The 13475-nt window shown below is 38.4% G+C and overlaps 3 protein-coding genes across 3 annotated transcripts; all 3 read right to left on the bottom strand.

Annotated features, from left to right (window-relative positions):
* Nucleotides 1-2307: 2307 nt before the first annotated feature.
* Nucleotides 2308-5479, bottom strand: LOC131019853 (uncharacterized). The gene is made up of 5 exons (XM_057948472.1): nucleotides 5098-5479; nucleotides 4766-5033; nucleotides 4060-4218; nucleotides 3851-3997; nucleotides 2308-2571 (listed from the first exon to the last, which is right to left on the bottom strand). The coding sequence occupies exons 1-5, from the start codon at nucleotides 5244-5246 to the stop codon at nucleotides 2452-2454; spliced, it is 843 nt and encodes a 280-aa protein (XP_057804455.1). The 5' UTR covers nucleotides 5247-5479; the 3' UTR covers nucleotides 2308-2451.
* A 5281-nt stretch (nucleotides 5480-10760) lies between these two features.
* Nucleotides 10761-11372, bottom strand: LOC131023083 (uncharacterized). The gene is made up of 2 exons (XM_057952626.1): nucleotides 11095-11372; nucleotides 10761-11022 (listed from the first exon to the last, which is right to left on the bottom strand). Exons 1-2 carry the CDS (start codon nucleotides 11370-11372, stop codon nucleotides 10761-10763), a joined length of 540 nt encoding a protein of 179 aa, XP_057808609.1.
* A 152-nt stretch (nucleotides 11373-11524) lies between these two features.
* LOC131023082 (protein FAR-RED ELONGATED HYPOCOTYL 3-like) lies at nucleotides 11525-12664 on the bottom strand. Its single transcript, XM_057952625.1, has 2 exons — nucleotides 12637-12664; nucleotides 11525-12549 (listed from the first exon to the last, which is right to left on the bottom strand). Exons 1-2 carry the CDS (start codon nucleotides 12662-12664, stop codon nucleotides 11525-11527), a joined length of 1053 nt encoding a protein of 350 aa, XP_057808608.1.
* Between the last annotated feature and the right edge of the window lie 811 nt (nucleotides 12665-13475).

Below are 13475 nucleotides of genomic sequence, written 5' to 3'. Positions count from 1 at the left end.
CAATCATCTCCTTTGGCCTCAAAACGACCTTCTCATTGATTAATTTTTTAGCAAAATAATATGCAGCAACCTCGCCACTCACAGATCGTGCTGTAGTAGCACGACTCAAATCCGCCTGACAGGAGTGATCGAATGCCAACTTACTAATTCTCCAAAGAGTTGCACCCTCTACTGCACATAATCTAAAAGTGCAGTTCTTTCTACCACTCATGCATATGTACACTGCACGAGAATCTGTAAAACGATCGGTTGCAAACTCTAAGTAGTGCTTCAAATGATAAATTTCTACATCTATCCTTAACTCTACCTTGGATCGAAATATGGCCCCTAACTCGAGCTTACCAAAGACTGGTGGATGATGCTTTTCCCACCCCAACGCTAATATGCTTTCCCAGTTCGGAAATGGAATATTCCAAATGCGCGAGGCACCTTCATGCTCAACATCACTTGCAGACTGATAATCTGATAAAAAATGTCGCTGCCCCATAAGCCTATCCAATTGTGGCGGTTGTCCAGCCTAAGCAAAAAATTGTTCTTTCATGGAATCAAGCAACTCTTTGCGACGATCTTCTACTTCGACTTCAGATGTAGAACTGCTTCATCTTCCTCATAATCCTCATCGAACTCATCTTCATCATCTTCCTCATGATATGGCATTCTTTGATCATGACGTACACCCGAGGTACAACCTCTCACTGTGTTGCGACTCACATTAATCTCGGGGTCGGAAGAACCGCCGTTCTCAATCACATAAACTTCTGGTAACCATCGAAGCAATTCCATATCGCCCATCAATAGAACTTTTACTTTAGTGCCGTTGATGTTTGTGACATACCATAACGTATATTCGGTCTCTTTTCGACCACACAACCTCTCTAATAAGCTCCACGAGGTTGGCATGATTAATTGTGCCAAAATCGATATAACCAACAAAGAATTCTCCATCTATATATGTTGATCGCTCCCAACGACCGCCGTAATGTATCAAAATACGTTGCCCCGACATCTGAGATTAACAAAATGTAATATAAACAGTCAACAAACCATCAAAAGTACATGAAAAGCTAGGCCTGCCAACCCCACGATCGCAGCAAACGAACGTGGGCACGATGGCACTCACGATCGTGACCACCATCGTACCCGCGATGGCTGCGATCGTGTGGGTGCAACAACCATTCATAATACTAACATAATGTTGAACTTAAACCCTAATGTGTGACCTATGTGAAACAAAATAAACAATATTCATGATCAACATGTATATTTGCATGACATCAAAACGTTCAAACAACGAAACAATCATAAAAACCGTCAAAAATAATCATCGTGACCTTAAGATCACGTTTTTTTTTCCATATTTCATTTTTCGAGTAGTATACGGATTATACATACCTTTATATGAAGCGAGAAGAACGAATGGGCGCCTCTTTGATGCTTTCTTCTTCCTTTATGGTCTATCTTTCAAATTCTTTTATGAGGGTTTTGGTTTTGCTTTGTGTTTTTTTTTTTTTTTTTTTTTTTTTTTGTTACAAGGGAGAAACTTAAGTTGTGTTTAAACAACTACAAGCCTCCCAATATTATTACCACCAACAACCTCTTTCTCACGAAATTTATTAAATACCTAGTATCAACCGAAAAGATTCATCAAATCTGCAGTTCATTAATAACATTCCGGAGTTCAAGGGCTGTCGCGTCCATGTTCGAGCCCTCGATCGTGTGCTTCCATCGTGTCCACAGTCGTGCCCACGATCATGGACACGATGGGAACAATCGTGTGCTTAATCGTGCCCCCCCCCGTCGTGCCTTCGCCCATCGCGCCTCGCGTCGTGCCTCCTGCCCCATCGTGCCCGTCACCCGTCGTGACCTTCGCCCATTGTGCCCCCCGCTCGTCAATGATCACGATCGTGGGCACGATGGCACGATCGTGTCCACGTCCATTGTGTCCACGATCGTGATCTCGATCATGGTCATTGTGTCCGCGATCGTGGGCACGTGTTTGACTTTCTCTTAAAGTGGTGGGTACCAGAATGAGTATTTTAGTCCTTTCGCAAATTTTGATATACAAAAGAATTAGTTTTAAAGTGAAGTTATAAAACACTATAGTTTTAAAATCCGATATACGTTACGTTTATATACATTTTGTATTTTTATACAATTTACGTTTATATATATACATTTTGTATTTTTTATACAATTTACGTTTATATATATACATTTTGTCACGTATATATACAGATCGGATTACAAAACATGTTTGGCATCATTTGGGAGTTTGAATATCCAAAAGTTATAGCAGTTACGCCAAAATTCAAGATAAAGAATAATCATGAGTAATAATGATATGGAGAGAATCATGAATACAGTAAATCATAACTTCGATTCCTCAACATCTCCTTGTAAGATAATTAATAACTTTTCCTTTCTATTTCTTGCTTTGTAAAAGAGTAATAATCATGAAGGCCCCCTCGTGGGACATGCCACCACCTGCTTTTTAAGGTTTTCGATTATCATCACCAATTTTGTATTTAAACGATTCACAAAGCATTTTGGTAGCCATCCAGCAGGATCCAACTGCATAAACACGAAACATTAAATAACAAAATAGCTCAACTTTCACTGGAACTTCAAAATTTATTCGAATTCTCTTTCGGATTATTATAAAGTTGTCAACTCAATTATGAATAAATTTGGATTGTGCAAAATAATTTAGATAATATACACATTTGTTCTTTCGCAAATCATCCAATGTAATAGATCCAACTTAATCATTAAAAACACGGTTACTTAAATTGTTAAATTTTAATTTAAAAAATGAATAAGAAAAAATAAAAAAAATTATTTTTTTATCATATATTTATTAGAGACAAATGATGAAAAAATGTTGAAAAATATTTTCACACCACTACCCAAAGATAATATTATCCAATATTAAAGAAAAAATTAATGAATATTAACTATCCGAAAAATATTTCATTATACTCAAGAAATTTTTTTATCATAATAAATATTAAAAAATGATGAAAAATAATAAAAATATATAATTTTTTTTATCTTTTACTATCAAAATAAACACACCCTAATATACAACTCTATCAAAAAGAAAAAAAAACATCCAAAACAAAATATTCTGTGGAATATTCATGAAGAATGTATAAACAACGGCAGAATATCCTCCGCTACCGCTAGAGCGTAGAGTGTTTATTTGACATTTGATCAAACTAAACATAGTACAATGTGAGAGTTTGAAAAAAAAAACTGGCAGAAAAAGTTAAAATTGACGTATCCAAATTTGGACATATGATGGCAATAAGATAGCAATCTCTTCGTTTTATTATAAATTTCTTATTTTTTTGTACACAATTATTTAAGAAAAAATTAATTAAATTATTATATAATATGGTGTAGAGTCGTAAATGTGATACGAATTTCAAAGATTTTCACTTTTTTCCGATTAATTTTTTCTATATAGAAAACAGAACATTTGAAATGAAACAATTCAAAAAAAATTAAAAAATCACTTGAAATGGAACGGAGGAAATGTTGTACAATTGTTTGTTCAATAATTAAGCTGGAGATTCAAATCATGTCAAAAGAATATTATATAATAATAATAATTATTATTATTATTACTTAAAAAAAACTCTGAGTAATGATACGTTAATTTGTTCGTTTTTCCTTGAACTTCAAATCAATGAATAAAAAGAACAAACTAACTTAGATGTTAATATTATGTAAAAATTAATAAAATAATAGTGATGTATGAATATTAGAATGAAAATAGATTGGTGTCCCGAGATTTGTATAATGTAGTTTAAATGTTAGAGAGGGAAGGGATTTGAGTGAGGGTTACTTGAGCAATGTAAGTGACGATGCAAGAATCATTTTGTAGCTTTTCAACAACCCATCCAGACTGCAGCAACAGCCCTCTTATTGAGTTGTTCTGCTTGGGTTGTAGTCCAGCTGCTATCTCTTTGGGTAGAGAAGCCACTGCCACTACCTGCAATTTCAATTTTAATTAAAACATATATAATTCGCAATTGCCAACAACAATTTATTTACCAGAGTCCCGTCGTCCATGGTTTCCCGTCGCTCGTACACTATGAACTCTCTGTTTCTAAACAAGCCCTTCGATCTCTCTCCATACCTTAGCCATACAATGCTCAAGTTTTCTTCCAAGTCTTTTATATACTTTCCTTCTACTAAATCACCGTCCCATTCCTGCCAATATTCAACTCTTAAATATTACTAAAATTAAAATAAAATAATAAAATGTTTATTTATTATGTAAAGAAAAAACGTCACTGAGATAAAAAATAATAATTACTCTTAAATTATATTCTTATTATTATAAATAGTAAAGTGACTCTATTTTACTTATAATTCATATTACAAAACTTTGTGATTGTCAATTGACTATTACTACAAGGTTTCTTAGTCTTCTTAGTCGGCAATTAACATTATTTTGCCTATAATTCACAATAAAAATGCTTTTTAATCGTGGATTAATTCTTTTTTACTTATATAATTCATAGTCATGATGCTTATAAGTCCTGAATTAAGGCTAATTTACATTATTTAAAGGACAAATCAATACTTCAAGTAAAAAAAAATGTTTTTTTTCTTTCCTAGTATCTCCGTCCACCAATTAAAATGTAGTCAAGTTAGTACTTAATTTGGTTGATGTAGAAAATCTTATTTTTATTTTTACAATAAAAAAATGAATATTAATTAAGTGAAAGTGGAATGAAATGTAAAAAGTAGATACCTTGGCAGCGTGGATTGCATTAGCAACCGTGATGAACTGGTGGGGCTGGACCGATTGGAGCAGCCAGCGGCTGCGGAAAGTGTGAAGCGATCCCGATCTGCGCTTGGAGATCTCGACTCCGTTGGCGTCGACTCCGACCAGCTTCCAGCCGTCGTCCAGCGACACGGCGTCGGCATGCTTGTTGGAATCGGATGCAGAAAGCAACTCTTGTATGCAGTTCTCACTGGCGTGGAACACGTATCTCCGCAGCGAATCCTCGCTTATAGACCTGCAACGCTACAACCCACCCTTAATTTCTGAGCATTCAACGGAAAAATATAATGCTTAATTACCAGGATCTGCTGCAAGTGGAAGAAGGACTGTTGCTATGCATTTTCCGATGTTTCCCTTTAATGCACACACTAATATATGTGAATATATACACACAGATATTAGTGTTATGAAAAATAATGTGAAGTGGGGCGAGAAGATAGAAGCACATGGAATGCCAGAAGCAGCTCCATGATTAAAACTGCACGTCTTTATCTCCATTTTCACTCACTAATAAAAGCCAACAGCAGTCCATGTGCATCCATCTTCCCCAACCCACCCCCTTTCTTAATTATTTTTAATCCCGTTAATTATAGTTTGTGTCCCAATTTTCAGTATTTTTTTTAAATGTCTCTAACTATGTTTTTATTTTAAAAACCTTCAATTTTGAACGAAGTTTATTTATGTCCAATCTCATAGAATATGTTGACCGACTAATAAGTCGCTTAGCAAGAATCGGTATTATTCAATGGGTGAGAATTTAAAGTACCCACTTTAATAACTTATCTTATAAAATTATTCATCCATATAAAATGTCTTATAAAACTACCCAAAGCACAATTGATGCATGGTGATAGGTCTGCATCGTTTTTTGTAAAAGTTCTTACACAAGTACAATTGTGTAAGATAATGTGTAAGAGATGTAGTTAAATATGACTCAAAATCTGAGAAAATGGCATTATTTGCAACTTTACGTCACTTTGTAACCCTAAAATGCCTTAAGTTTGAAAAAATAAGGACACGTTTTCGTGTTATAAAACATCTGTAAGAAATCTGAAAAAATTCCAAATTAAGCGTAGTATGAAACAATTTTTTTTTTTTTTAAGCTAATGCAACATTTTGCCGCCGGTTAATCCTAGCCGCCGGAAAATGGATCCCGGCGGCTACTATGAGCGGCTATGATTAACTGACGGCAAAATGTTGCATTAGCTTCAAAAAAAAATTTGGTTTCATACTACGCTTAATTTGGAATTTTTAAGCCTTCGTATTTTTATTTTATAATATACACAAACGCTAGTGATTGGACAATTCATACGGCTACAATGCAGCTTTATAGGTTGGGAATCTCATGCCTTTGCAGTAAATTCACAAGAAGAAGATTGACAAATAAACTCAATAAGTCTCAATTTATTGAGTTTATTTGATTGAATATGAATTAATATCGTAACACATAAAATAATAGTAAATGTTGGATAAAAAAATTATAGAATCATATATTATGAACTAATAAAACATTATAGAGCTTACAAAAAATTACCCGCTAGAACTTAGTAGCCGGCTGAAATAGCCGTGTGTTAGAAACCACGTGTGTGAGAAACCCTTCACGACTATAGCTTACGGCTACGGTTTACTGGCGGGTACTGTTAATTGTTTTTAAAATAATTTTTAATATCATTATATAGAATATTGGAATTTTTTTAGCCTTAATTTACTACTATTTCTTCTATTTATACATGAAGACCTATTTTTTTATTTTTATTATAAACTTAAAGGGTGATTGGACAATTGAAACGGCTATACAAGAGGCGAGAATCTTGGAAGCTTTATTAGGGGGATCTACACGGCTTTTGCAGCAAATTCACAAGGCATGTTTGACTAAGAAATTTGAAATTGGGCCCATTTCATACGTATAAGAATTTGAAATTTACCCTAGCTAGCCACATTCACTCACTCACGGATTTGAAATTTGAGACAGCAAGAATTTATTTAAGAGAGAGTGAGAGAGAGAGAGAGAGGGAGCCGAGAAAGAGAGAGAGGATAAAGAGTTTGGGAGCATCGAATTATTTTTTAGAGAGAGGAGAGCATTCACGGCAACCATACAACCGAAGGTAAATTGGAATGATTATTTATTTGCTTTGTTTATGTTTATTCCATTTTTGAATGAGAACCAAACTATATAGAACATTATTTGATAAATTCACATATACTTCACTAGATTCCCTCTTCGCACGAATAATCAACAAATTTCTAAACTTGAAGGCATACTCCATGGCTTCTTCTTCAAACCAAGTAAGCATCCAATTTCGTTGAACTTAAATTCGTATTAGTTGTGTTTAATTATTTGAAGCATGTTATTTTCGTGAATAGTTGAAGCATGTTATTTTCGTGAATTATTTCCGTGACATTGTTTAATTCGAATTACTTGTGTTTAATTATTTTCGTGAATAAGGATATTAGTTTTTCACGTTACTCAAATTCGAATTAGTTGTGTTTAATTATTTGAAGCATGTTATACTTGAATTAGTGGTGATATGAATGTCTTGGAAATTGGAGAGCCGAAAGTAACAATGGTGGATTTATCTTGATATATGTTATTTCGAAAATAATATTGTCTATTTGGTTGAATTAATAATATATTAGTTCTATATATTTAGATTATTAGCTATAATTCATTTAGATATATGTTATTTCGAAAATAATATTGTCTAATATTATCTTGATATATGTTAGTTCGAAAAGATTTGTTATAGAATTAATCGTACATTTAGATAATTAGGTGTTTTTTTTTACTGTATTATGCATAAAATAATAACATTTTTTAGTTTTTTCTGAATTTTAAAATTTATTATATATTAATAAAAATTATATAATCATAATTAGTATATTAGCCGCCACAAATTATTGGTTTTTTAGCACTAGCCGCCCGGCTAAATATTTAGTTATGATTATATAATTTATATGTTATTTTTCTATTGTATATCATAAGTAAACATGTTGAATAAGTATTTATTTGAATAATTCGTGTGTATGGTATGATGTTGAATTCGTGCTTATGCATAAAATAATAACATTTTTTCATGTTTTTCATAATATATAGTTGGTGTTTCTTAATTAATTATATTTTGGCTTTTTGATTGATATATTTTTGGTATTGAATAGATCCCTTATCGGTCGTCCCAAGACGCAGATCAATTCTTACTATAAGACTAATTATTTGTCCACGGTAGCCGCGAGACTGAGGGACATAAGGGGTGAAGCACTGGAGTCGTCGTTCAGGCATGGTTGCTTTAGACATTTGTTGGATTGGGACCCGGGCCACAGGTGCAACATGTCATTGCACCATATTGTCTCTCGTCATCTGCGGATTAGTGACGGCGGCGAGGATGATGTGATGTGGTTCTACATCAACGAGAGGAGGGTTTGCCTTTCTCACGCCGCTTTCGCTCTTGTGACCGGATTGCCCTTTAGGCAACATCCTTTCGATCCAACAGCCAGGCCCGATTTGAGCAGGGTTGTAGCCTTCAGACGAGTTTCTGGCGGGCAGCACATGTTAGTTCAGGATTTGAGCAACTTTTTTTTTTTTACCGGATCCAGCATGTTGTCGACCCCGACGGCGGGATAGCACTGCGTGTGGCCCACCTGTTGGTGCTACATGCATTTGTTTTGGGAGTGGACTTGCCACGACCCGTGGAGCCCTGGACGTGGGCTTTGGTGGAGGACTTGTCGGAGTTCTCCACATTTCCTTGGGGATTGTGTGCATATGATCACTTGAACTTCAGGCTCCAGCGGGTCGCTTTTGAAGTACCACTTCTATGGGCCTTCTTGGGCTCTATATACTTCGGGTCTTGAGGTTATTCCTGGCTTGGGCAGAGCCGTCGCTATATGTAACGCCGGGATATACCCTAGATTCAAGAGGTGGACCTTCTTGAAGCACAACATTGAAGATTTGCAGCCCCTATTTCAGACAGAGGTAATAATTTACGTGTTTATTTGTTAATTATATTTTATGTTATGAATATTAATCATCAAGTACATATATTTTTAATCGTAGGGCAACGAGATTTATGAGTTGCAGCCCAATGAGCACGAGGTGACGACGCGTTATTGGCTATCGGTCGCCAATAAAGGAGGCGTCCAGTTTCCAGGTCCGAGCGTCTTCGGCCAGAGGCAGCCTCGACCGGACCTGAGTGGTGGGGACCGCCCCGAGGCATCTATTCAGACGGAGCCACGACGTCGCAGTTCGAGGTGCGAAAATCGGGAAAAGCGACAGAGACCACTGGTGGTTTCGTCCTCATCGAGTAGTGGCCACCAGGATCAGAGTGGCGACAGCGAGCGCCTTGTGACTTCCAGCCGGAGGTCACACAGTCACAGGAGGCCCAGGTACGGGGGAGAGAGCAGTGCTCCTGGGCCTTCTAGTTTGAGCGAGCAGGATTGGCAGCGCATGGACCACATGGTGCGCGAGAGTGAGGGCAGGGTGGCGAGGCGTGTGGAGGAGGGCCTATTCACGAGGCTGAAGAATTGGGCCGATGAGACATTTGGGTGTATGGTTGCCGATGCTCGCATAGCACCGATGTCACGGGTAAATGCCGCATCTTCGATCCGAACTTGTATCGGCTACAGGGACAACCACGCCACGACATGATGGTTGCTCTGTATCCTTTGGGCTGCCTTTTTTACCGGGTGCTTGAGGTGTCCTATTGGTTCGAAAGGACACGCATTATGGAGAACCCGATACAGATTCTCCAATGGCATCAGCTGCAGATCGAGTATGTCGATCCTGCCGAGCAGTTTTCGCAGACCGACCGATGTAGCTTTGGTATTTTTGCGTGCATGTACGTGGAGCGTTTGATCGCAGACTCGCCGAGCCTGACGTGGGGCAATGAGCATGTTCAGAACTATAAGCACAAGATAGGCAGTGCCATCTACGAGTTTTGCACGACCCCGAATGCACTTTGATATTGTATTTTCATCCTTATGACTGTTTTGCTTACCAACATTTCGACATTACATTTGAGTATCGTTTTATCTATATTTAACGCCATGATGACTTGCGACATATATAAAACTGTAAAATAAGATGAATAAACTAATTAGCCACCACCAATATGTAGCCGTGTGGATTAGCCGCCATAAAATTCACTACTAGCTGCTACAGTATATATTACATTTTTGTGGCGGCTAATATTTTTATTAAACTTAAATGACATGTTTCATGCATAATCAAATAATTTCAAGTTGTGTTATGATATATACTAAATTTCTTAGTACAAGTTGTTCATTTTCCCAAATTCTCATTCATAATTCCAACTCATAGTTGTTGTGACATGTAAATGGTGGTCATTGCTAAGTATGTTTGATTTAGTGTTTGAATTTTCCAAATATGAGAATTGAATAACTTCAACAACGTCCAACAAATCAAAATAAAGCAATTAGCCGCCACAAATGTCTAGCCGTGAGCATTAGCCGTTTACTATTTCACTAGTAGCGGCTACAACTTCGGTACACATTTTATGACGGCTAATTTTAAATATAGTTCATTTTATATGTTTTAAACATGGTGCAACTGCAAACATATTGACAAGCATTACATTTAGATCTTCATGAACATAACAAGTAGTCCAAAAAATTAGAATTTATGAAATTTTTGTTTTTACCCACCAAACCATGAAACTCTATATAAAACGTCTAAAATTTGAAAAAAAACCAATTACTCGCCACATAATAGTGGCCGAATAACATTAGCCGTGAGTAACATTTTTGACACGGCTAGTGCTCTTTTGGCTTTATTTACTGGCGGCTAATTGGCTAATTAGGATAAAGGACATTCATTAAACATATTAAGTTACATGTTAAGTTCAAATCGGGGCTGTGACAAACATAAATACAACTATTCATCGGTAGCCGTACCCTTGCACGATCGACGTGTGTGATCAGACCCGCCACATGGACCACACGTTTTGGGTGCTCATTTCTTGCGACTACTTGATGCCCCCGCTGTAGATGTGCTTTGAGTTGGCCTTTCACATGCGGAACGAACTCGAGTTTTCCTTGGACGACCAGCTTGTCGCTGAGAGAGATTTGGTAAAACAAGCTCAGATGCAATTTCGAAAGGAATATTCCAATTCTCTATGGGAGGCAAGTGATTAACGTCACCAGAGTATGTGTCAACTAGTGAACTCCTCCAGTAGTAAGAGTGCACGTAATCCTCCACTGATTCGTTCGCCTCACTGCAAAACAAACGATTATATTTATTGATCATCTAATAATGGTAATTGTGTTCATGAATAGAAATAACATACGTAATGGCTGCAATCGCATGAGAACACGGCATCTGGTCCAGGTCGAATTCGTTGCATTCACATCTCTTCTTTTGAAGGTCAACCATATAATAGCGACCACTAGCACGAATCCTGTATTTTCTCTCGGTGGTCCCCTTGGCTGTGTAACGACGACTTTTTATAAGTTCTGCACTGAGCTTCTGTTTTACCTCCGGAGTCAAATGTTCGTCGCTCTCTTGTGTAGCCGCAAGCCTGTCGTTGAACCACCGCTCGATAACTAATCTGATTGCCTCCAACATCGAGCAGATGGGAAGACGCTTGGCCCACAACAAACGTGCATTGAAACTCTCGGCCGCATTGGATGTAAGGAAATTGTAACGGGGCGCAGGACATTGTGATCGTGCCCACTTCTCCGGGCCTACGCGCAACAACTTCTTGTACGCCTTCGGCTTCAGAGCAGCCATGTCGACATTACACGTGTGTAATCTGATTGCTTGTAGGCGTATGCAGCTTGGTAGAAAAGCTCAGCAACACCGGGCCCATAACCCTTGATCTTGTTCAACAAGTGGTAGTAGCAAATACCGTAAGTAGCATTTGGAAACTCGCTCTTCACGGCATTAGCGATGGAAACATGCGCATCAGATACAACAAGTAAGTTCTCGGGCTCGCCGCAAGCTTGTCTCAGATGTGACATGAACCACTTCCACGACTCATCATTCTCGATCGGACCGACACCAATCGCCAAGGGAAAAACTGCCTCGTTTCCGTCTTTTGCCACAGCGACAAACAAAATACCACTGTTTTTCCCCTTCAGGTGTGTGCCGTCAACCACAATCACTGGTCGAAGGTGAAAGTAGAAAGGTGAGATGGAAGCCGCAAGAGCAACAAACAAATGTTTGAACCGGCAGTCTACGTCTACTTCCAAACCAATCAAGGTGCCAGGATTCGCTTCCCTCAGGGCATACAGATATCTTGGGAGCAGGAGGAACGAATCATCAACTCGACCGTATATCATCTCCATCTCGAGATTTCTTGCACGCAGCGCGACATCATATTTGATTTTGATACCGAAATCGCGTACCAACTCCGCCATAATGGATTTCGGCTTAATGACCTCTCCATCATCGCGTATTCTGTTTGCCACATACGCTGCAACCACCTTCGAGTGTGTCTTGATTTTTTTAGCTCTGCGCAAGTCCGCTTGGCATGAATGCTCTTTCAACTTATGCACTCCCCACATCCCTCCACCGTGACTAGACGCATGAAGATCGAACTTGCACTTGTCAGAGTGCTTGCACGTGAAATAGACGCATCCCAAATCTGAGCGGATAACTTTTGTCTTAGTGCCTCGCTTCATGTTCCACAAACCAACAGCAATGATCAGGTTTTCTTTGCTGTTGTAAAAAGAATTCTTCTGCAGATCATCAACTCTGGAAGGGTCACTCTCGCGAGCAACCAGCGAAGCCGAGGCATCCACTGGAATCAAGGGAACTAACCAATTAGTTAGATCACCGGTCTAGGCTGTCGGATTTCTGTCACGTGTTGTACTTTGTCGGATCCAACTTGCTCGCTCGGTCTCCGTGAAATCCATTAGATCGTCGTCTAATAAATCCTAAGAGACATCAGAAGCAGTGCCCACCTCGAGCGTAGGATCGAAATCTTCATCATCTTCCTCAGAATCATCATCGTCTCCTGCTGCAGCCGAGGCTTCAGCTTCCTGCTCAGGTTTCTCATCTGTCCGCACCTGGTTCAATCTCCCACATATTTCATTAAGGCTTTCGGTTTGATTCCATGCAGATTCGTCTAGCGGTTGTCCATCCTATGTAAAATATTGTGGTGGAGGTGAGCTCTGGCGACCATGAAACGGCGTATCATGATACGGCGTCTCATACTGACTGGATTGTGCTTCATATGCGTGTCCCGAAGGCTGAGCAAAATCAAAAGTAGGGATGTAGGCTTCTTCAACCGGACCGTTGTGGTGCTCAACATACACCATGGGATAGTCGGCAGTTGCCAACAAGGCTTCCACGTCATCGTCCGTGGTCAAGCCACATTTCGTCTCCCTACCAAATAGATTGGTTGCCAAATAATACAATTGGTAGCTCGAGCTCAACGAATGCGTCATCATAATATTGTTGATGCTGCACATTAGGCTCTCAATAGTTTCGTTGAGGAGGGGAAGGACCTCTGTAGCCCCACCAACATAGTATATACCAACGACGACTCCGTTGTATCTCACATATATGTATCTCACGAATTCCATCATAAAACCACGTAAAATATAGTATTAAAATATGCTTAACCGCTTAAAAACTTCACAATGAACCATAAAAACCAATTAGCCGTCAGGAAATCATTAACAGGCGGCACTAGCCACGAACCACCTGGTGGGCGGTGGCTAG

This window comes from Salvia miltiorrhiza, chromosome 4, assembly GCF_028751815.1.
Source record: "Salvia miltiorrhiza cultivar Shanhuang (shh) chromosome 4, IMPLAD_Smil_shh, whole genome shotgun sequence".
NCBI lineage: Eukaryota > Viridiplantae > Streptophyta > Magnoliopsida > Lamiales > Lamiaceae > Salvia > Salvia miltiorrhiza.
Note: the sequence above shows the minus strand (reverse complement) of the source record. Positions and strands in the feature narration are given on the sequence as shown.